At 47.0% G+C, this 24792-nt stretch overlaps 1 protein-coding gene across 1 annotated transcript in view; it reads left to right on the forward strand.

The window, feature by feature from the left end:
* Nucleotides 1-24376, forward strand: part of ACOT13 (acyl-CoA thioesterase 13) — a 71704-nt gene extending 47328 nt beyond the window's left edge. Inside the window, exon 3 of the mRNA XM_085607062.1 lies at nucleotides 22662-24376. Coding sequence (XP_085463188.1) covers nucleotides 22662-22818 — 157 coding nt within the window. The 3' untranslated portion in view covers nucleotides 22819-24376. The remainder of the gene's footprint in view (nucleotides 1-22661) is intronic.
* Nucleotides 24377-24792: the final 416 nt, after the last annotated feature.

The raw sequence follows: 24792 nt of genomic DNA on the forward strand, positions 1-24792 counted from the left end.
TATCTAAGGTCTGCCATTGCAGAACCTGCGTGCAGTCTGGTACTGACATGCTGACTGGGCAAGTGCACACACTTGCCAGTCCCTAAAACCTTCCCTTAACTTCATATTAGTCACCCCTATGGTAGGCCCCAGGGCAGGGTGCATTGTAAGCATAAGGTAGGACAAGCCTGATGTGTGTGGCATGTCCTTATTACAGCCATTTTCGTTTTTCACTATTGTAAGGCTACCCTGTTCTCATAGGCCAGAATGGGCTGATAAGATTGTTACATCCTATGATCCTAACAGGCCCAGGGAACATGGTAGAAGATCAAGTTTAGTATGCCTGAACTCAGAATAATAAGGTACACCTTTTAGTAAGGTTTATTTTAATATTCCGCATTTGCAAATGCCGCTTTTAGAAAGCTGGCCTTTGCTTGCCTAACCATTTCAGTCCGCCTCTGCATGATGTGTATCTGCTGTCTGGCTTGCGTGAGTGACAGGGCTGGGGAAACCCAGATGGGCAGGGCTAGGTAGCCTGGTGGTGAATAGGACGATTGACAGGTAGAGGGGTGGGAGGAGTGCACCTGGACTCTGAATAGGACTGTGCTCTGCCACCACAATGCCGGCTCTGCCCCCTGTGGAGCGTCTGATGACTCTGCCATGCACCTTGAATGAAGCAGCCTGCATCGCGTAAACAAAGTGCTACAGCACTGGACTGAACTAGGCAAAGGCCCCCTGGCCTGGGAGAACAAAAGAAATGTAGTATAAATGTAGAAGCCCTGCTCCTAAGAAATCAGATCCTGCTACAAGACGAACCTCTGCCTGAGGAGAAGGAACCGGGAAAGCTGTAGGAGGAGTACTGTCCCTGACCTGGGGGATTGGCCTGCAGTGGTTGCCTTGCTGCTGAAGGAGAGGAGAAAGATTGCTGATAAACTTTGCTTCAACTTGTGCAGTTTAAGGTCTCCAAGGGCTTGTGCTGAGCTTGCCCCCTGAACGAAGTCCCAGGACCAGTGGACTTCACCTCCTTTGAGAACCGCCGTTCTCCCCGTGAAGCTGACACAGAGAGAAGTGTGCGCCTCCCAACCCGGCGCGTACTTTCGCAAGCCTGTGCCCCCCTGCCCGGCCCAAGCACCGTGACTAAGGCCCCCGAGCCGTAGCTCGCAACGCAAAGGAAGGACTGTGTGACACCTGATTTGCCTCTCTGCGTCGGGCCACTTTGCATGCCCCCCTACCCTGGCTGAGGGCAGACTGTGGCTCCTAGAGTGGGTGGTTCGTGGGTCCCCACCGGAGCGTGTTACCGGCTTTGCCTCATGCTAAGAGAACAAAGGCGCCGTCCTCGAAGGTACGGCTCGAACGCCGCAACTAAGAGCCAGCGCACCGTACGTCTGCACCGTCCCCCTGAGCACCGCGACTGAGGCCCCCTTCGAGCCGGAGCTCGCACCGCGATTGAAAGGACATCGCGCCGTACACGCGCGCTGAGGATTCACTGCACCGTCCCTAACGAACTTCTACAAAGACCAAGGTACTGTGCCCCCTTCACACCGTAAGATGCACGCATCACCCGGAGTGTCTGCCAACGCATGTGAGCCCCGCTCGCAGCCTCTTATCACCGCACGAACCGGCCGACACGCACGAAGCGCACAGACCTCCTGAACTAAGCTTTAACCAAGAACGCTTGAACTAAATAGTATTGTGGGCCCGTTTTACACGTTATTGGGTCTTGTGATAAGTCTGCTTACATAAAGAGGTATATTTTTGATAACCCAGTGTGGAGTCCATTTGTGGGGGGGGGGGGGGGGGGGTGTCATTGAATTGTTGTACATAGTCACCAATGCTTAACCATTACGCCTGAGATAACGCCTTGTCTGCTCGCGCCAAGCTACTTAGAGGGTGAGCAGGGGTTATTGATAGAGTGTAACCCCGTACCCTGACTGGAGGAAAGGTCCCCTGCTTGGTATAAGTACCTACCTGTGCCAACCAGAGAACCCGGATTCTAACAGTTGCCCACTCAATTGGCCAAATGGGAGGCCAGGATTAAAGACAGTTTCTCCTTGTTCTGCGTTTCCAACTAGGCCAGTACACCGTAACTGGGCTCTCAGGCGTTCTCATGGGAAGGCCAATGGCCTGTCCTTCCCAGGGAAATGTCACTGTGTTATGACCCCCTACCCTAGAACATAGTGTTCATTTCCATCATTTTTAGGTAAAGTAGAAAAGCTGAGATTAAATGCCAAGTATCCTAGTTCCTTGGTTGAAACGTACCCACTGGACCAGGTTCTTTGGCAGTAGATGGATACTGGGCAGTATCCGATATTTACCATTTCTTTCCCATGCTTTGGATGCCATAGTTGTTCTTTTCCTAAATTTCTTTCTCAAGAGCAGTTAAGGCTTACTCCTGGAAGTGGTCAATAGATTACAATTTAGCTATAGTATGAACAGCAATTGCATTTGATAAGCTCAATCTATGGGTGAGTTGTATCTTTTAATATGGCTGTATGTAGAGGAAGGGTATTGGGAATGATACCCCCAAAATGTGCTTTGTGAATCATAACCCCATGCTCTCCAACAAACGCCTTATATTGTTGACGCGCTAGCAAAGTGTTCAACTCTGAAGTGTCCTGCGAAGTGATCATAGAAAGTTGGACACCCTCATTTTGCTTGCTCTGCCTAATCTTTACTCTCATTCTTCTGTCTCCGCTCAAGTATCTCGAATCTGTTATCTAAATACCTCGGCTCCTTGTGCCACACCATATGCTTACAGATACTTGCCATTTGCTCTTCACTTGATGTTTCCCGTTTGCCTCATATGCTCTACTGCTTGCTTCCAGGTCCTTTTCACCGCCACTGCAATTATTTCCCCCCATTGCTCACTTCCTGCAACGTGCCTCAACTCCTCTCAACTCTACCCTCCACATACTCTCTCTGTTCTTTTTTGCAGCCCCTCCCTGGCTTCCAGCTGCTGTAACCTACTGCCCACCTGACCTCAGCACATCTTCCTTTCCCTCTTGCTGCTTTTCCAGCACTGTCCTTCTTTGTCTCATCCATACCTCCCGCGCCCTTGCAGCCGTAGCTTTTTTTTTTCTATCTTGTCTACTCTTCTTCATCAGCCTTTGGCTGTTTCACCATTCTGGCCAAAAACTCCATCCTTAAATTCCTCAGGTTGCCTTGTAGATAATACTAGTAATTTGTTTTTAACATGGCTTCTTTTGCCCCTCTTCTTTCATTTCTAAGTGCTATAAATCACAGATGTTGTTGCTGTTTAATGTAATTCTATTTATCAGTCTCTGACGGGTAAAAGTTGGTGGCTGCCTTGCTGGGATTTCAACTCCTGACCAGAAGATTACGCCACGTCACTGTTGAGCTTTGACCCATTAAGACATTTAGCTGATTCTACTTTTCTGCTCTGCATGCGTGGACCACAAACAGCTGTGGTCTTGCCTTATCTGACTGGCTCATTCACCTGCTCTGTATTCTGTGCTTTTCTAACCTCATCTGCACTTTCCCTCTCTTCTGCACTCCAAAATCTGTGTTTTTTGGTCACGCCTATTACACAGCACATGCACTGTCTATTGCGAGACATATTGTGGCTTACGAAGACTACGGAGGGGCTTGGAGTCCGCCCATTGGTTACCATTGGTTGTTTTTCCTTGACAGTCTCTTTTGCCTGCTCCTTAGTTGTGCCCCAGCTTGTCCTATGAAGCATTGCCTCGTTACCATCACTTTGATTGGCTGGTATTTCTGCTTCCACTGTTTGATTTCCAAGCATTACTTTTTAGGTCTCGCCTAGGCAGTGCGCATGCGGCGCTCTAGGAGATGACCTTTAGAAATCTTCCCCACACTTGTGCTTGTGCTGGCATCCACCTTGCCGGAGCGAGCAGCGGCGCGCGTGCTAATGTATGTATGTGTGTTCTTATATAGCGCTCGACTTACCCTTGGGCATCTCGGCGCTTGCATTGGGAACCAGTCCAGCAGGCAGACACAGCACACCTCCCCCTCTTGGGATCAGCTTACAGCGCGGGCCGTGCTTCTTTTTTTGCATTCCCACCTTGACACACACACACACACACACACACACACACACACACTCTCTCTCTCTCTCTCTCTCTCTCTCTCTCTCTCTCTCTCTCTCTCTCTCTCTCTCTCTCTCTCTCTCTCTCTCTCTCTCTCTCTCTCTCTCTCTCTCTCTCTCTCTCTCTCTCTCTCGGTCACACTGTCTCTTGGCTTCGCTCGCAGTCTCTCTCATTCGCTTTTGTGATGCTACACGTCGCTTTTGGTTGGGTTGCTGAACTGTGACTCTAAAAAAGTGAACAGCAGCACATTAAAGTGACTTCCACATAGATAAAACTTTGTAAATGCCGATTTTGTCTGCCCTCTGCTGTATAATTCTGCATCATTAAAACTCCAACAAGGTAGCATGCATGCAAAATATAGCTCCTACCACTTCATTCCTCTCCAGAATTAATGTGACTGACTGGGGCAGGGTAAATGCTTCCAATTATGTCAGTGGCTTCTTATGGCCAGACTAGAAGCAGATGTCATTCGCATCCCCATCTGCAAGCCAACCTCTCTCTCGGTCTCTCTCTCTCGCTCTATTTTGTTCGCGCTCTCTCTTTCGTTCGCACTCTCTTTTGCCCGCTCGCATTCTCTTTCGCTCGCACTGTCTGTCTTTCGCTTGTTTTATGAACCGTTCATACCTGCCTGGTAAATTCTCCACCATTTAAAAACACTTCTCTTTCCAACCCATTGGCCCGTACAGTGTAGCCTACTATCGTCTGAACACCAAGCCATCCAATCTAAGGAGAGGACGAGGCCTGGGCACGTTGAAGGCGTCTCATTTCTACCAGTTGCATATACGGTAGTTATGGAAGCGGGGTTTAGAAAATGCCAATAGCCAATAACAAGCGGGCGCAAGAAAATTCAAGCGCACTGCCTCGTAGTCTTTGCTTCCGCTGTCTGGAGTTTTCATCTTTGCTGCACGCGACAAAAGGGGATCCGTTGCTGTGAAAGTTGTAGAGGTGGCTTGGCAAGGTGAGGAAGGGTTTGTGATTCGATTTTCTAGGGTTGCTTTTCCGTTCGTTGCCTTTCCGCTAGACTCTTTCATAAACGGCTGAGGTGTGCGCGCTTGTTTTTCTTGTGGCTTCTTGTTTGTGTTACAGTGCCCTAGCAACGGGCACTCTTCCAACACTGCCCCGTACGTGTCGGACAGCTCCAGCAGAGTGGGTGGCCCCTACTGTGAAACATACGCACGGTTTACTTTTTTTTATCTTTGAAATTTTAGCCGTTTATTGTGATCCTTTATTTGGAAGCCGCCGTTTAACTCGCAATATGAACATTTCCACCCAAACCTCAATGCTGCCCTTTTCACACATATATTAAACCAAATGTTTGATATTACCCATGCTAGCGGTGATAGCTTTGAGAAAAGCCTAATACATACGTGACGATTGTGACACAGATCATCAAGCCATCACTTATTCTAGCGGGCAGTGTGTAGGGTTGCCACTGGGCCGATTTCTATAGCCACCGTCGGAATTTTAACATCTTCGAAGGTACAAAAAAAGCAAAATCACCTAAAGCCGGTATTTCCCCCATTGCCTCTACATACTTCAAACAGCAAACATGACTAGAAGTACGAGTTACTTACCTTGGGTAACAATGTATCTGGTAGAGACGATTCTAGCCGCAGATTCCTTCACGTAGAATTATCCCCAGGCGTGAGACTGGATCCAGAATTCTTTTTGCCACAGCATCCCTGTGCGCCGGGGGCGATATCATGCGACTCCGCCCAGGCATTGTCTGTGTACGTGATGTCAGCGAGGTCACATAAGACCAGCCCCGGCGCACCTACGTCAGTTTTCTTCGGAGAACTTTTCCACACCCCAACGCGGAACCACCAGATAAACTGTGGAAGCATGGGAACAGTGTGTGAAGAGCAGAAAAATTGGAAAGAAACTGTTGGATTTGGCCCTTTTTGTAGGGTCATCCCTGAAATGTTTACCTTCCTCCTGTATTTTTTCTGACCTGTCGTTGGCTGTTCTATGACTCTGGGCAGTTTACCACTGCTGATCAGTGCTAAAGTGCATATGCTCTCCCTACTGTAAAATGTATATGTTGGTTGGATTCCATGATTGGCCTATTTGGTTTACTGTCAGACCCCAGTAAAGTGCACCAGGAGTGCCCAGGGCTTGTAAATACGAATCCTGCTGGTGGGCTTGCAGCACTGGTTGTGCCACCCACAAAAGCGGCCTAGTAAAATATGTCTAAGGTCTGCCATTGCAGAACCTGCTTGCAGTCTGGTACTGTCATGCTGACTGGGCAAGTGCACCCACTTGCCAGTCCCTAAACCTTCCCTTAACTTCATATTAGTCACCCCTATGGTAGGCCGAAGGGCAGGGTGCATTGTAAGCATGAGGTAGGACAAGCCCTGATGTGTGTGGCATGTCCTAATAGTGAATTACAGCCAATTTCGTTTTTCACTATTGTAAGGCTACCTGTTCTCCATAGGCCAGAATGGGCTGTTAGAATTGTTACTTTCTATGATTCTAACAGACCCAGGGAACATGGTAGAAATTCGAGTTTAGTATGCCTGAACGCAGAATAATAAAATACATATTTTAGTAAAGTTTATTTTAATATTCTGTGTTTGCAAATGCCACTTTTAGAAAGCCAACCAGCTAAAGTTCTTAAAGACAATCTACATCGGACAAACGATTAATGTCACACTAAAAATTGACTTTCTGATTGTTTTCAAATTCATTGCAATGTTATTTTTGATATGTCATGAAGTCACTGTACAAATGTAAATATTTGTCACTGTATTTTGTATTTAAAATGTGCAATGCGAGATGAAGTAGTGTTCGTTCAGTCTAAACTGATTAAGCAAGTGAAAAAATCGTTTCTAATCGCAGTCATTAAATAGACTAGCTGATAAAACAATTTGTGATCAATGGTGTCAGAGGTAAACCGATTGTTGTAAAAAACTTTTAGAAAGCTGGTATTTGCTTGCCTAACCATTTCAGCCCGCCTCTGCTAGGATGTGTATCTGCTGTCTGGTTTCTGTGAGTGACAGGGCTGGGGAATTCCAGGAGACAACAGGCGGGGGCAGCCCGGTGGTGAATAGAAAGATTTACATCCAAATGGGTGGGAGGAGTACACCTGGACTCTGAATAGGGCTGTGCTCTGCCACCACAATGCTGGCTCCACCTCCTGTGGAGCGGCTGATGACTCTGTTGACATGTCTCTGACTTTCCATTCAGAGTGCAGGGCAAAGTGCTCAGGAGCTGGTTTGGACTGGGCAAAGGCCCCTCTACCCCCGAGGAACAAAGGAATTAGGGGTATAAGTATTGGGACCCTGCTCCCAAGAAATTAGATCCTGCTTGGCAAGAAGAGCCTCTGCCTGAGGAGAAGGAACTGGGAAAGCTGTATGGAGAAGTACTGTCCCTGACCTGGGGGATTGGCCTGCAGTGGTTGCCTTGCTGCTGAAGGAGAGGAGAAAGACTACAAAAGACTTTATTTCAACTTGTGCTTAAAAAGACCTCCAAGGGCCTGAGTAGAGCTGGCCTCCTGTTAAGAAGTCCCAGGAACAAAAGGACTTCACCCCCAGCTTCCCCCTGAACTCTGCTGTGTGAGTTCTGCCCCTCCTAGAGTGCTGGAACCAATTTTGGGGCCTCTGGGAGCTCTGCCTGCTGTGGGAAGCCGGCCAAGAAGAAAGAAATCCAAGATCTCCACTTTTTCACACACAGCCGGCTTAGCGAGAAAATTTCCGTCGCACCGCTCGTTAGCGTGCAGAATTTTATCGCTAAGGACATCGTCGAAGAGCCTGCTGCCGCTGAGCCCGATCAGCGCTGGGAAAATCGTTGCCCCGCTCGTTAGCGGGCCGAATTTGATCGCTACCAGCCCAAGATCCCCGCTCCGCCTGTTAGCGGGCAGAATTCTATCGCTGCGAACTTCGTCCCAGCGCCTGCTGCCGCTGAGCCAGATCAGCGCTGGAAAAATCATCGCCCCGCTCGTTAGCGGACCGAATTTGATCGCTACCAGCCAAGATCCACGCTCCGCCTGTTAGCGGGAAGAATTCTATTGCTGCGAACTTCGTCGCAGAGCCTGCCGCTGCTGTGTGAAATCGTCGCAGACCAAGCCAAGATCATCGCACCGCTCGTTAGCGTGAGTAATTTTATCACTGCGAAAATCGGCGCAGACCCAACCAAGATAACCGCTGGTGAAATTGTCGCCACGCTCGTTAGCTGGCCGAATTTTGTCGCATTGTGCCTTAGCGAGTAAATTTCTACCGGATAAGCTACACCTTGATCTTCAACGCTGGAGTGCCGCTAGGAACTTTTTATCGCATCATAAGGTACTGTGGGTTAAAACGGACGCTAAGGTGGATGATTTTGTCGCTAACCTAAGAACTCTTTCTGAAATCATATTCTTGAACTGTGTATGTCATTTTTGTCGTTATTTGGTCTTGTGCTAAGTCTTTATATAAAAGATCCCTATTTTTGATATAAATCTAGTGTGGTGTCCATTTGTGGTGTTGTCACTGAGTTACTGTATATGGTCACAAATGCTTAACCTATAACGCTCTGAGATAAGCCTTGCCTGCTCGCGCCAAGCTACCTAGAGGGTGAGCAGGGGTTATTTTAGGAGTGTAACCCCTTACCCTGACTAGAGGAGAGGGTCCCTGTTTGTCACAAGTACCTACCTGTGCCAACCAGAGATCACCGTTTCTGTTAGAATTGGGGATTAACACCACCACCAGAGTAGTGCCAACACCGCAGAACCCAAGGTCAGGGAAAGAAGAACAACAACCAGAAACCTGCGCAGTCACCCTGCCAGCACATAGACAACCTCCCATCCCTGTGCCTCGGAGGCAAAGAACATGCGTAAAAGTCATGGCACACGTAGGAAACCCATCCTGAGCAAGGAATGGGACCAGTCCCAAGACAAACGGGGACAACAAACCTCCAAGTCACCCCAACCTAGAGGGCAACCACCCACAAGGGCAAGACAAGGCCAGAAGACCCTTAATCAGAGGATAGCAATGGAAGGAAGGGAGGGGAGGGAGGACAGGGGTAGAAAGCAATCCCACCCCCCCCCCCCCCCCAAACCTGGAGTAGCCAGAGCAGCATGGCACCGGAGCACTGGAACCCCATCCTCCAAAGGACCAAAGGAGGAATGAACTGCCCCCAGATGGAGCCAGCCGTCAAGAACAAGGAAGGCACTCACAGGAGACCACCTCAAGGCTCTCGCAGAATAGGGGAGGAAGGGCGGGCCATGAAGGAATCTGCGGCTAGAATCGTCTCTACCAGATACATCGTTACCGAAGGTAAGTAACTCGTACATCTGATGGAGACTACTAGCCGCAGATTCCTTCACGTAGAATAGATACCTTAGCCATACCCCCTGGGAAGGAGGGTCTGCGAAAGAACCCCACCAGCCAATGCAGAACAGAGGGCCCCACAGGGGACCAAATCCGTGGACCAGGAAGAACCTCACCCCTGCCAGGCCAAAGGAACCCCCACAAGCAGAACCCCACCGGCCCCAAGGTGATGTAGGAGGGAAAGAAGGCTGAAGAGGCTCGTACACTCACAGCAGAGGAACCAAGGGCAAGGACGGAGAGGCCGAAGCACCCTACTTCCCCACAAGGCAACATAGCTTCCACCCAATGCCAAGACAGGAAAAGTGGAAGAAGCATAGAGGGCCCAAGGAAACAAGGGAAAAGAAGGCGAACCCACTCCAGATGGAGAGCAGCCTGCCAGCCAGAACAGGGCTGGCAGTCAAAGCCGCCAGAAGCAAGAAGAACATCCCGAGGCCCCAGGAAGGCCGAGTAGGCGACGCCTGGCAAGGGAGAACACAGGATCATTCCAGACCTCAGGACAGGAGCAGGGAGAGGAGGCCCAACGCCCCAAACCCTGGTAAACGGTGGATAGGACAACACGCGGAGCCGCATCACCCACGGAGAGTCCACACCCCCGGAAGGCCGGAAAGCACATGTGTTTTTGAGCTGTCTTCCTCATACTTCTCTCCCCTGCATTGCTCCCTCTCACAACCCCCTCCCCATTGCTCTCACCTATGTGCTTCTCTCCATTTCTTTCACTCACCAGCCCCCGTTGTTGCTGGTGAGTGAAAGAAATTGGGAGAAGCATTCTGTGTTGCTTTTGTGTGGTATGCGGACCCTCATCTTCCCCCGTGTTGCCTTCACATTCTACAAAATGATGCGGGTGGCTGCATCAATAGTTTTTTTGTTTTTGTTCTTTTTGTAACTTTAGCCACGCTATCAGAGATATTGTTCAACGTGGCTATAAAACAGTGGTGAGACCTATTAGCTTTGCCAATGCATGTTTATTTATCTTACAAGCCTTGTTTCCTCCATGTATTATGGTATTTCTACTGATACCTTGAACACTAAACTTCTTCACTGTCACGAAGATCTATCATATCATTCATATTGCTGTGCCCTTGCCCTCTGCCCGGCCACTGCTTCTTCTCTCAGTAAAATGGCTCTCCATTTACTGACCCTCAGAAGGATGGAATGTGGAGTCTGATTTGCTGGGATTTCAGTAAGACCATTCGATCTTTCCACGTTAGCAGCAAGCCTTGAGCTGCGGAGCTATCTGGCCAGGAGGCAGGGTCTGCTGCATCCATCGAGCACAAACAGTGATACTGGCCTCTTTCTTTGAACGGTACTCCAGCCACCTGCTCTCGCTCTGTCCTCAGATTTTCGTTCCTCCTGATCCTTGCTTTCCACAATCTGCTTTTTGTCTTGCCGGTTTCGTTTTCTTCACAAACTCTGCCTCACACCTTGCTTGTACCTTTTTGCTGAGGTTTTCCATATTATCCTGGCCTATGCCTGAGCCCTGTTCTTTCAATCTATCACTCGTTCATAACTTGTTTTTCGCGCTTTCTATCACATATCCGAGGTTTCTATGCACTATAAATAACCAATGAAAATGTTGGTCAGTTTGATTGTACTCTGTTAGACTTTGCATCTTTGAAGTGGTTTCCCCAGACTATTTGCCTCTACTTTCTGTATTTTTGATGCTGTGCTGGATTTCGTTTTTGCTGGCTTAGATGCTTTGGACACTTTGCCACTGCTGATCAGTGTCCAAGAGCAAGGGCTCCCTCTGTAAATTGTTGTTACAATTGGTTCTCCCTGATTGGCATATTTGATTTACTGGTAAGTCCCTAGTAAAGTGCACTGAAGTGTGCCAGGGCCTGTAAATCAAATGCTACCAGTGGGCCTGCAGCACTGATTGTGTCACCCACATGAGTAGTCCTGAAAAGGTAACTCAGACCTGCCACTGCAGTGTCTGTGCACAGTTTGCTAACTGCAATGTCGACTTGGAAAGTGCACCCACTTGCCAGACCCTAGCCTTCCCTTTTCTTACATGTAAGGAACCCCTATGGTTGCCCCAAGGTACCCCCCTGGGCAGGGTGCAGTGTATATGAAAAGCAGGATATGGTGTGTGTGACATGTCCTGATAGTTAAATACTTTCAATTTCGTTTTTCACTATTGAAAGGCTATCTTGCCCATATGATAGAATGGGAAATGCTTTGTAACATCTCATTGGGACCAGATAGAGAAATAAAGTTTAGGCTCTCTGAACTCCAAATTTAATAACACATCTTTTAGTAAAGATGGTTTTTGAATTGTGTGTTTGAGAATGCCACTTTTAGAAAGTAGGCATAGTCTTGTTTAACCATTCTGTGTGCCTCTGCCTGTTTGTGTATGGACTGTCTGGTTTTGGAGTGACAGGGGCTGGGGACGTGCATACACCGTAGACAGCCATGGGGGGAGGGGCTTGAGGTATACTTGGCCCTTCCTGGATGAATCAGAGCTGAGCTGAATAGACCTTGGCTGAATTTAGAGTAGTGGGAGGAGATTTCTTTGCACCTGAATAGGGCCTGTCTCCCTTGCACACTGCTGTCACCACCCCCTGTGGTCATACTGCACCAGTGAGGATAGAACTGGTTTGGACTGGGCTCAGAGACCCTTGCACAAAGAGAACAAAGGCATTTTGGGGTAAAAGTATTAGACCTAAAACCTCTGAACATTAGACTACTTCTGGAATCAAGAGTAACTTTGCCAAGGGGAAGAGCTGGAGAAACGGGAGGAGGAGTACTGCCCCTTTGATGTGTGCTGTCTGGGATTAGCCTGCAGTAGCTGTTTCTGCCAAGGAAAGAACAAGGACTTAGCTGTGTGCTGTGTCTCCCTGCTTGAGGAAGATCTCCAATGGCTTGAGTAGAGCTTGCCTCCTGTTCTGAAGTCTCAGGGACACTAAGACTTCTCCCCCAGCTCCCCTGAACTTCCTTGCTGGGAGTTCTGACCTGCCAAGAGGTGCCTGTGACTGTGTTGGGCCTCTGCAGGTTGTTCCTGCTATTGGGAGCTGGAAAAGCAACGCAACTACAAGAAATTTGACGCATCACTCTTCTTGTGTTTGTTTTTCCGACGCAGCACCATTGTGCAAGAAGAATCGCCACGCTGCAGCAAGAATCGACGCATCGAGGGATCGCAGCTGAAGAAATCGATGCCGCTGCTTCGATCGCTGACGCATCTTGGACTTCCACGCATCGTACCTGTGCGACAAGTTTTCCCACTGCATCACCCGCGAACCAGAATCGTCTTGGAGTCGACGCATCACTTTCCCCTACAGACCGGGCACGACGCATCATTTCTCCTGCGTGTAGCAGAACTGTTGCATCGCCTCCACATGGTCTCAAGAACTGAGGCATCTCTTTGTGTTCTCGATGCTTCCCATCTCTGCGGCTGTTTGGCCTTGTGAATTTTGTCGCAACTACAGGTACTTTTCGAGTAATCACACATCCATAGTTTTCTATGGACCCAGTTGCTTAAAACCTCTTTAAAGTCATATTCTTAATACATGTATGTTGGATTTTTTGTCGTTTTGGTCTTCTTGAGTTTAAATAAAGATACTTTATTTTTCCAAACTGGTGTGGTGTCCATTTGTTGTGTTACAACTGTAATACTGTGTGTTTTGAGTACAAATACTTTACACATTGCCTTTGGGATAGGCCTGTGTGCTCGTGCCATGCTACCCAGGGGGTATCTAAAGTGGGTATCCCCCTTACCCTGTCTAGAAACAAGGGTCCCTATTTGGACAAAGGTACCTACCTCTGCCAACTAGAGATCCCCATTTCTAACATGCTCTATTTGCTTCTCTCCAATGGACGGTACATGGTGTTTCCCTTGCTGGGATTTCAATTGTGCACCTGCATATCGCACCAGATGTCAGCGTGTGTCTTAATACTGAGCTACCTTGTCAGTTTTCCCTCTTCCCTTTTCTACTATGTGTCTGTGAACCATTCGTGTACACCCCCTTTGTTTCCCCACAGTGTTACTCCGTGGCTGATCTCTGTTTAGAGTGACATAGTCAGTAAAAAGACCATGGACCCGGGTAATTAGCAGTGACTGAGATTAATTCAAGCATTCCACCAATCACCTTTTTCTTTCCTCACTCTGTCGCTGCTGTCCTAGTCAGTCCCACATGGGTCCAATCTATACATCAGTTGCAACCTTTTATTTGTCTCCGATGCTCCCTCAGTGCTCCCTCGGTGTAGTCATGTGATCTCCCTGTGAGCCTCAGTTGTCCTGCCAGCCCTACATCCTGCCTGATGGTGCTCCATTTCAGCAGTCGAAGCTGGAGCATCTCTGGTCTTTCTCCACCTTGCTGACATTCCAGTGTCTTTCTCAGTGTCCTTGACCTTCCACTCACTGATGCTGCCAGTTCACTGCTGAAATGCCCATTCATCCCTTCCTGCCCTGCAAGTGTTGTCTGTTTTACAGCGCAATTGTACAACTCATCAGTCACCTCTGCTGCCTTACTCCACTTGGCATACCTCTCAACGTTGTACGCCCCGCACTTACTGTGCTATTAATACCTTCCTTCCACATGTTTTTTCTTTCCACCACTAATCTGTTCTCCAGCCATGATGCTTCACTCGTTACTCCTGATCATTACCCTCCTTCGTGTTGAATCTGCTTGCATTTTAGTTTATGCTTTGGGCATCCATAAAATTGTTGTATTGTTAAACTCCTACTTGTATGTGTGTATACTTAATTGAAACACAAATTCTGGCCTTATTTACATTTTATCATTTTACCATCACTGCATCAGTGGCATAAATTAGGTTTTGCATGTTCCAACCTGGACCAGTGCATGTTTCTAGGACTCTGATTAAGTCGGGTAGTTTGTAGATCTTTTGGTGGGTAGGAAGCAAGGGTACTGAGGAAAGGAAGTGGGGGTGCTGCTGACAGCCTTTCTGTTAACCATGTGTAGATCAACTATAGGCTACCTATTGTGAAACATTTGAGGGGAAGGGAGTCAACACGAGCGGAAGAAAGGGTTTTGGAATCTAAGCTGAGATATTGGAGAGAAAGGGCGGATGGACCCTGTGGTGACATTGGGGAAGGACTATGGAACCTGTGATGAGGAGACGGGTACAAGAATCGTACATATTGTGGGAGATTTGCCAATGGTACATGAGCCTGTTGAGTGAGAAAGTGAATGAGAAGAAACTATGGAACCTGTGGTAAGATGAGTAGGGATTGAGCCTTTATTGAGATAAGAGAAGGAAGATAGAACCTATGATGAGTGAGTGAAAGGAGTATGGGTTCACTTGAAATGAAAATAATGGAACCACGTCTAGCACGAGTGGTGAGATGACTGTGTCTGGTAATCAGTAGCTGGCAAAGAATTTGCACGACTGCTCACTATTGTTGAGTTAGGGGTGAACAGGCTGAGTGCTAGCTTACATGCGAGCCTGAATTTGACTACAAATGCATGTGTGCTTACCCTTTTAAAGGAATTCTGCAGTAGGTGGAGCAAGTGGATTTTCATATGGGACACGTAGATTTCTTTAAAATGTTGTCCCTTGGACAAGTATTTATTTTCAAAAATTCCATATACCTGCACTGATAATTAAACTGGGTCACATTCTTGTCAGTCGTTATTTTATTTTATATTTTTAAGCTCTTTTTATTGATAGCAGCACAAGTTATAAATGCAGTTCAAACAATATTGGCAATATTGCAACAACATAAATGTAATATTGTCTGTCGTTATTTTCATTACTTTGCCTCTCCAAGCGGTAAGAAACCATATGGAAAGGAGTCTTAGACCTGCCCTGGAAGGTACAGTCCAGCCCTAATGCTAGCTTTTACCCACTCTGTAAAGAACACAAGCAACCCTGGGCATGTTTCTACCTTTTTGGGCATCATTAGTGAGGTTTATCTTGAGTAGTATGGCACAGTGGCGTAGCTAGGGGGGGGGGCGGTCCGCCCAAGGCGGCACTATTTTGGGGGCGGACAACGGCATTCAGATAAGGCTCGGCTTGCTTTCGTGGACGTTCGGGGACGGGCAGAGAAGGAATTGGACTCGGGCAATGTCCTCTTCTTTTTTTGTGTGGCAGCTGTCCCCCCCCTCTTTTCCTATTATTCCCTCTTTCTGTCTTGCTCCTCACTTACTGAAAACCGTAACTTGAAGAAACGGTTCACAACCTCTTTCCTTCTTTCATTTAGTTGCTTCCCTGTGAAATGGATCCAAAAAAGAAAAACACTCTTGCGGGAAATGTCCTTTTTCTGACATTTTTGTATTCCAAAGTGCAGCGGGATGTAGAGAAATAGGTTTTAAATATGAAAAATAAATACATAATTAAATAAAGCAAGACAGGGTGGTTGCAAAGTGGCCAGATTGGTTGTATTCACATCCAAACACATCAGCCTCACTTTACAGACTTTGCAGTGAAGCGCTACTTTTGTTTTCTCGTCTTTCTTTGAACAGCATTGTTGTCCCCAGGTGGGGAAGTGCACCATTCCTGGAGGTACTGCAATACCTGGTTGATGGATGGATTGTAAACAAAATGTGTACCAAGGCTCTGTTTATGGATGTGGTCTTTTTAAACCATACTGCTTACGTTTATTAAGGATATAAGCAATGGGCATTGAAACGGTTCCCTTGAGGGCCCTGTAGTCATGTCCTTAACTTTTCAGGTAAAACCACTCGCTGATTTCTGAATAGTGAGTGAGAGATCGTTAAGGTAACCATGTTGTTTCTGCTTACATTTGACATGCTTTACTTAATCTTGCATTCCCTATGAGTGTTTGCTTTTTTTTTTTTTTTTAGACAGCATAATACTCTTATCAAGTGCATAATTTGAATTGAGCCACATCCAAGTGTTTATAGCGGGCACAATTAGGTTGTAGCTGAAGGCAGTGCGGGTTTCTCTCAGTGGGTCAGTATGGTGTTCAGTGGGGGAGAGTATGTGGCACTATGGCCAGAGGTGTCGAATTTGGAACTGGGGAACTGGGTCCAGCCTTCATGACCAGTCCACCAGACCACTCTACTGAGGGAGCACAATCCCATGCTAGACCTTAGAAGGCCCCACTAGACGGCTTGATGTCTTAGCACAAGCAGGTGTACCCTAGTGGTGTCAATTGTGGGTTAACCTTGAAGGCCTGTCCACCACAATCCATACTGAAGTTCATCTCCAGTCTTGCGGGCAGGCCTACGAAGCAGCACACCCTAGAGCAACAGTGTTCCAGTCACTGTGACTCTGTCACTGAGGTCACATGAACCTTGAGCAGGTTAGGGCGGTGCGAACGGTGTGACCGCACTGGGTACCTATTTCGGGTGGGTACATAGTGTTTGCAAGTATATTACGGTTTAAAAAAAACTTGCTGCCACCTTCCTGGCCTCCAGCAAGTTTCAGAAACAATAAAAATGTCATGATAACTTCGGTGATTAATGTTCTTCCTAGAGAGAGATCCGAGTTTTGTCTAGTGGAAGAGTTGACTCCTGGAAAGGTAGCACAGAGGGTTAATATGCCTGCTGCAAAGAACATGTACCATGCAGATCACAAAGTGCACTGCTTTAATGGAGGGACCATGATGAATGTTCAGCTGTAGATGATGGATCCCTGAACAGTGTCATGTATGTGCATGTTTGCATTGTGCTGAGGGGATTACCAGCTAATTGTTCACGCAGCTCTCTAATGGATGTCACATGCGGTTTTTCTGAGTCCCCAGATAGATCATGCAGTCTGTGTGTTCTCTTTTGTACTGCCAGTCACCGGTGTATTCAACTGTGTAGCCTTGGACCGTGTCATGTATGTGCATGTAACTTGCATGATCGAGGTAACTATTAGCGGCGATACAACATGTCTCTCGGTCCTCTTTCAAGTGCTTGCCGTCCTTTTTCCCCAGCATATTCCTTTAAGGAAAACAGGATGCATTTAAAAAAAAAAAACTGCTTTACTAAAAAAAGCAGTCACAGACAAGGTGGTCTTCTGACCCCAGCAGGCCCACATCCCTGGGAGCGCTAGCCATTCTCAATGGGGTCGCAAATTCTATGCTCATTAATATTCATGAGGCAAGTGCAATTTGCGACCCAATTGGGAATCGCAAACAGCGTCTGAGACACTGCTGTACATTCACTTTTGTGAGTCGCAATTCGACGCAATTTGCAACTCGCAAAGGTGAATAGTCATACATCTGGCCTTAAGTAATTTGCCCAGAATCACAGGATGTTGAGCGCCGTTGCCGAGACTCGTACCCGGTTCCCCACCTTCGAGGTCGACCGCTCTAGCCGTAAGGCTACACCCTCTCTGTTTGTAATGCTTACGACCAGTAGGAGGGATGTGAATAATGACACTTTCCCTGAGTTGTGGGCCAACAGGAGACTTTCACTGTTGCAGTTTTCAACTCCTTATAAGGTCAGCAGAGGTCCAGATTAACATTTGAAACACCATTATCTCCAAAACTTGCTTGGTGGAGGCAGCACGAGTTACTTCAGTGCCAAGGGGTGGTTGGGATCATCCTTGTAATTCACCTTGAATGACCTTCCATATGGACATGGAAACTTGATACTGTGTTCATGCAGTGGTAATAGACTAGAAAAATGCACCAAGCACTGTAGGAAGGTGGAATCTGACTGCATGGTTACCCCCCACTTTTTTCCTGGTGTTTTGCTGGTTTTTGACTAGTCTTACTGGGATCCTGCTATCCAGGACCCCAGTCTATCTGCTTTCTCCCATAAATTGCAATGCATGTACTTTAGGTACACTCCAGATTGGATTCTGGGGTACCCTTCTCAGTCCCTAGTATATGGTACACCATGTACCCAGGGCATAGGTACCCCAGAGGCATCGCGTGGGCTGCAGCATGTATTATGCCACCCATGAGAGGCCATCCAAATTGACATGACATGACAGGCCTGCTACTGCAGACTGTGTAAGCTGGTGCTTGCACCACTTACGGAGATGTAGGTTCACTATATCTCTCTAGATCACGACACTTACATTCCTATCAGTCACCCCTATGGCAGGCCTTATCAATCCTGAAGGCAGCGTGTTGGGTTTTACGTGAGAGGGTGCCCCTGCATCTGCAGAGCCCCTCTGCAGCCTTCGGAGACCATTCTCCGGGGCTGTCTGTGATGCAGCCAGACATATATGTTTAAGTGCATTATATCCTTGCGGTAAATGCTAACTTTAAAACGGCTGCTTAGAAACATGTTGTGTTTGGTGTCAAACACTTTGGAATCATACCTCCATACCAGTAACTGGTGTGGGAGGTATGATTCCCCCCTTCTAGAGGGACATATGTGGGTCACCGGTATACTCGGTTCCAGCTTTCTCGACCTGGGCAGCACAAATTGGATGCTGCCAGCCACAGACACGGGTCTGCCCTCCTGCTTCTGAGCCAAGCTCGCTCAGAGGAAGGCATGACAATAGGCATCCTGTCACAGGGAGGTGTAACCACCTCCCAGACTGGATTTAGTGTATTGGGGCTGGGTGGGTGCACTCTCTGAGCGCCAGAAAGTCTGCACTGGGGGCACATTTGGTGTCCCTGTGCATAGTCCGGCTCAAACCAGTTCTAAAAGACATTAGCTCCTTCGCTGGCGTGAAACTGGACAAAGGACATGGGCGTAGCCACCCCTCTGTCCTGCCCCTCCCACAGGAGGGTCCACAGAATCTTTCCAACCCCTTCCCATGGGTATAAAGTGGATTACCTGATCACCGGACTTTAGATTTTACCTGGAGAAGATTCTGCTAAGAAGAAACCAAGTACTTCAACTGCCTGCACTACGGCTGCATGACTAAAGAATATCCCTTGGAGTAAAAGAGTTACTCCCCTGCAAAAGCAGGCACCTTAACGCAACTGACCGGTTTGCTTCTCCCGAGCTCCTGAGGACTCCGAAAGTTTCAGCAACACAGGATGTGGGTTCGCGAAGGTCCCGGAGGTCGATCTGTCCTCTCAGTGATTCTGAGACCAGTATCCCTCGTGGAGACCGTGCAACCCGAACCCCTGTGCAACGCTTACTTTTGCAAGTGTATATGCTTAGTGACGATTCCAGAGCCTGTGCATTGGACTCCGTGTAGTCCCGACCCCAAGCAGTATTTGCACCGAAGATTTCCGGCCTCCACTCTCCGAGTGTCCTGTGGGCTGGCCCTTTGCATACTTGCTTGAGGTCTCCTTGCGATCCCTGGTCCGTTGGCCTGTGGGTCCTATCGAGGGTCACCTTGTGAATTCTTGAGCTTACCTGGTTGCTCCAGACGTGCCTTGACTCTCCATTACTTAGAGAGTCCCCTGGACCTTGCTGGTCCACACCGTAACCTGTTTCCTCTGACCGCGTGAGTTGCAGTTGCCAAGGCTTGTTGGTGCTCCAGCTGGACATCGACCCCTCAGCTCTCGACATCCTTTGTGGGACAGCTCACCTCCGGATTCTGGTCTCCCTAGACGTCTCCTGGTCCCTGTGGCTGCAGAGTCAAGCAACCCTTCTCTTCACCTGAAGCACCAGACATCGTTGGGCATTCGACTACCGAGCCCCTGGTCACCAGAAGTGACCCAGACTCTGTCCCCTCTGCTTTCAGGTTCCTCTCACCTTGAATCCAGGCTTGGATTCTACCGGACATTCTTCGCCTTCCTGGCAGCAGTACTTCTTTGCAGCTCTCCATTGAAAACGACGAAGGTTTCTGACACCACTTGACACCTAGGCACCCGGCTCCTCTAGAATAGGTAACCGGTACTCACTGGTGGGTTGGCCTTAGAACTTCCTATGTTCCAAAGGTTTTGCTTGAAGTCCTTGTGGAAGTGTCCTTAACTTGTAATTTTCCAACCGCGGCTTTCCCATAGAGTTGTACAGAGCACGTGTCCGTGTTTCCTCACTGCACCCGTCCTCCGTGGGCTCACTGTGTCACTCCTCTGGGTGGTTCCCCCCCCTCCACCTCCCTTTTACTCATCCCATTCCACCTCCCTTTTACTCATCCCAAGCCTCCTACTGCTATGAGCTCAAAAACATTGAAATCATCCCCTTCTATCCCTCCACTATCCTTTTCAATCCAAATAACAGACTAACATGTCCACCACTCAAATTAATTTCATATTTCACTATACTAATTCACCACTATTCCTTTATGGGTTCCGGAGTAGAGTGCTACTCGCCGAAAAAAGCACTTCAAACCCCCATCAGGGGTAGCAAGCGCTATCAAATTGCAAACCCTTTTACTTCTTCTATCCCTCCACTATCCATCTCAAACCAAATAAGTGACTAACATATCTACCACTCAAATTACCTTCATATTTCACTATACTAATTCACCACTAACACTGTATGGGTTCCAGAGTAGCGTGCTACTCAGCGAAAAAAGCACTTCAACCCCCCCATCAGGGGTAGCAAGCGTTATATAAATGCAAACCATTTTCCCTCTTCTATCCCTCCACTATCCTTCTCAAACCAAATAACTGACTAACATATCCACCACTCAATTACTTTCATATTTTCACTATATCAATCAATGCGCTGAGGGGAAAGGTGTGCCGCTACTGGTCGAAGAGCCAGATCTTGAGGAGTCTTCTGAAGGTGAGTAGGTCTTGGGTCTGCCGTAGGTGGTTAGGGAGGGTGTTCCAGGTCTTGGCCGCGAGGAAGAAGGATCTGCCGCCGGAGTTAGTTTGTTGGATGCGGGGGACCGCGGCGAGGGCGAGGCAGGCGGAGGAGAGCTGGCGGGTGGGGGAGTAGAGGCTGAGTCGGCCGTTGAGGTAGGCTGGTCCGGTGTTATGGAGGGCTTTGTGTGCGTGGGTGAGTAGCTTGAAGGTGATCCTATTTTCGACGGGGAGCCAGTGTAGGTCTCTCAGGTGAGGGGTGATGTGGCTGTGGCGAGGGACGTTGAGGATCAGTCGGGCGGAGGCGTTTTAGATGCGTTGCAGTCGTCGTAGGTGCTTGGCCGGGATGCCTGCGTTGAGTGCGTTGCCGTAGTTCAGTCTGCTGCTGACGAGGGCCTGGGTCACCGTTCTTCTTGTTTCGGTGGGGAGGGTGTTGTAGCAGGAGGAGGAGACGGCGTTGACCTGCTTTGACATGGAGAGGGAGGAGTCGAAGATGAATCCCATGTTGCGTGCGTGGTCGGTGGGTGTCGGTGCTGTTCCCACTATACTAATTAACCACTAATCCTTTATGGGTTCTGGAGTAGCATGCTACTCGCCGAAAAAGCGCTTCAAAGCCTCGTCAGGGGTAGTAAGTGCTATGTAAATGCAATTACAATATATGGATTTTGATGTAGAAAGCACCTAAATCTGCAGCGTCTGCCCCATGTTTAAGGTAAAACTCTTGACAGGCCTAATCTGTCACACCTAAAAAAATCTGAACAGGGTATCAGATTTTATCGGCTGCCCTCTTAATCTGGTCCCAAGTCTGCACATAAACCATTAAGCAGTGGAATCATTCACTGTGTGACCGATACTATATCTGCCAATTGGACCTCTTTCGACAGAGGTTCAATTTGTTTCTTCAACTTAACTCTAACGACAGCATGCACACTTAACCACATTCAGAGTGAAACTTCCACTGTTTGGTCTGGATTAACCACAAGGGATTTTTGCATTTAACATTTGAGGTTTCAGAAAGAAATACCACAGCACAGAGTCATTTTTGTGAACATTTTTAATTTAATTTGCACCCCATTGGATATTTCTTAATATTTGTCCCAGGTTTTTATACAGTGACCAGCTAGCTTAGTTTAAACACGGTTGCAGTGTTTTCCTTTATACATATTATTTTAATTGTATCGGGCTTTTTTCTGCATGATGCATAGTTTCTGATGCAAGGCCTCATTAGGTCAATATTGGGACAATTTGGAACTATGTTTCAGTGTGAAAATGAAGATTCCCCATATATCGCTTTACTATGTCTGAAAATATGCCTTTCGAAGGCGAAAATACTACATCATATTAGAAATAAATGCACCTTCCTGTACGAGGAGGCTTTCTCGCCTACACTTTCGCCTTCTTTCACCACCTCCCAGAAGGCGGGCACTTGTAGGTGTGTGCAACAGCTGAAATAGTGTTGGGGCAGAACTGTAAAGCTTGTACATGAGCACTTTGAAAAACATAAAAAATTATGATGCAGTAAAAATAATAAAAGAAACTTGATTTGTCGCTTGCTTGGCTGACATAAAGAATGTAGTGTGGGATGATTGGGCCTACTTTGAAGATCTTTGTAGTGCAGTGGAAGGAAACGCCCACACAGTCAGTGGCATGATCTGAGATAGGAGAGTGAAATATATTTTCCAATTTAGACAATTTGCACTGGTTGTGGTTGTATTTGATAGCGAGAGAGAGAGATTTTATTTCGTAATGGGCTGTCTAATCAGTTTCTTTGTTTTCTCCTGTTTAATTCAGGTACACGAATGCAGCTAAAATTGGGGACTCTGTGCTAATCACTGCTCAGATTTTGAAGCAAGGAAGAAGCCTCGCCTTTGCCACAGTAGATGTCACCGACAAAGCTACAGGGAAATTGATAGCCCAGGGAAGACACACAAAGCACATTGGGAAGTAACGACAAGCACATTTCAATTCAAAGGAAGCTTGCCCTTTCGCGCGAACCTTGAAAGATCAACGCTTGCGTCATGATCGTTTTTCCTCCTGTTATCTCTGACTGGTTTGGGCCGTTTTTCGCAATTTCATGTTGTTTCTGGGTGAAATGCTTCCAGTGCGATTCTTGTATATGTTCCTAACAGTGTGCTTACCATAGAGAGCTGAGGTGAGAGTATATCGCTATTCAGAAATGCTTCGTTGCAAATTTTAGCTGTGTAGGTGTTAACTCCTTCCCTATGGCCATCCCTCTGTCATTGCTGTGGAAAAAATATAGTCTCACCTCTTACCAAACACTTAAGACCAGGCAAAATGGACCTTGCATGTTATGGTATGAAGTCTGTATTTGTTTCCGTTAATTAAAACCGTCGCAAAAGATAAATAAATAAAAAATGGAAAACGAAGATTAAAAAAAAAAATCGAATTTCTGCCTATAAGATCTAGTACGCGGAAATTTAGCAGCAGATAACTTAGCCAAGGCACAGCCGATAGCATTATGCTCTGTTAAATGTTTAGAACACAAGTGTCTCTAAAATGACTGAGTGCATGGAAAAAAACACCTTACATGGAGATTTTCCACAATGGCACATTCTGTCTACCGATGTAAATGTTTGAATATCCGGATTCTGTGAATCGTGATCTGCCGTTTATGCTCCAAGGTGGCGCTTTTTTGTGTTGCTTGTGCTCAAAACGTTTTGTCTGTTTTTCCCCTAAATGTTTGCGGACGACTTGAAGGTAAAAATTACATGGCCATTAAAGTTCTTTCACTAGACTGTTAGGTTCCATGTTCATAAACATAGAGGAGGGTAAAACGTATTTTAGTGACAAAAGAACAGATAGTATTTACCCCCACTTAATTACTGTAACTTGTTCGCACCTAACCAGAGATCAAATTCCGATCTTAGTCATGTGTGGAACTATGATTTTGATACTTTTTATACTTTGGGCCTCATTGTATGAAGATTTGCGCCATGGAATAAAAAAGTTGGAGTAGACCAGTGTGGTGTCCTCTTTAAAGCCTGCAAATCATAGTCCGTCCCTTAAAAGGTAATTTCACAGGAGGCCAAAAAGAACGAACCGCTTTTGTGCTTCTTAGAATACTTGTATAACAAGAACTGGAACAGACTTGCTTGTAACTTGCTTTCATCTTTCAGTGCATAAAAGCAGACGTAGCACCAAATACTTTTACTCCATTTTTGCCTGGTGCAGTCTTTACGAACAGGTGCAAAACCTCAAAAGGTGCTTGCAAGAACTCGAGCTCCAAAGATTGGGCAAAATAGAGTCTGTTCATTTTCGTAATAGTGGACATGTCACAAAGCCCTCTGTGTTGTTTCAGTAAACCTCCTTGTGGCAGGCATACTTAACGCCTCTAAAGTGCATTTGTCACGAATCAGTTGACTTGTTTTATTCTCAAACCTTTGACTATAATTGTGTTAAGAATGTTTTTTTTAATTTGCAATTGCAAATATCAAACTATAAATATATTTGAAAATTGGAAATAAAGGTACGCTATTTGAATGAAACAGCTGTGGTGTCACTTGTGTGTGAAACAAATGTGAATCCCGGGATTGCATGTAATAAATATAGCTCTGAGATGTATTCAGGTTGGCAATTTGTATTATAAAAAGAAAGGGCGCACAGTGTAAATTGGCAGATAGTCGAAATGTGCAAGTAGAGCAGAGTAAATCCTGAAATACTGACCGAGATTGGTAAAACCAATTAAATAACTTTAGCCGTTTGATTTGCATTGGTTGCTCTTGTTGCGAGCTTTGTGCAAACATTTAATATTGAGAGTGAATTCCAAAGTACATGCACAGTTCGAAGTTATTGGTAGTGGCCACCTTTTCATTACTTTAATATTTTCAGGTCATTTGAAATCTGGCCAACAGTTACTTCAAGCTTTAGTAAAAGGGTATTTAACGACAGGGGGAACGGTGAA

The sequence above is a fragment of the Triturus cristatus genome, chromosome 5_2 (assembly GCF_964204655.1).
Source record: "Triturus cristatus chromosome 5_2, aTriCri1.1, whole genome shotgun sequence".
In the NCBI taxonomy this organism is placed as follows: Eukaryota; Metazoa; Chordata; class Amphibia; order Caudata; family Salamandridae; genus Triturus; species Triturus cristatus.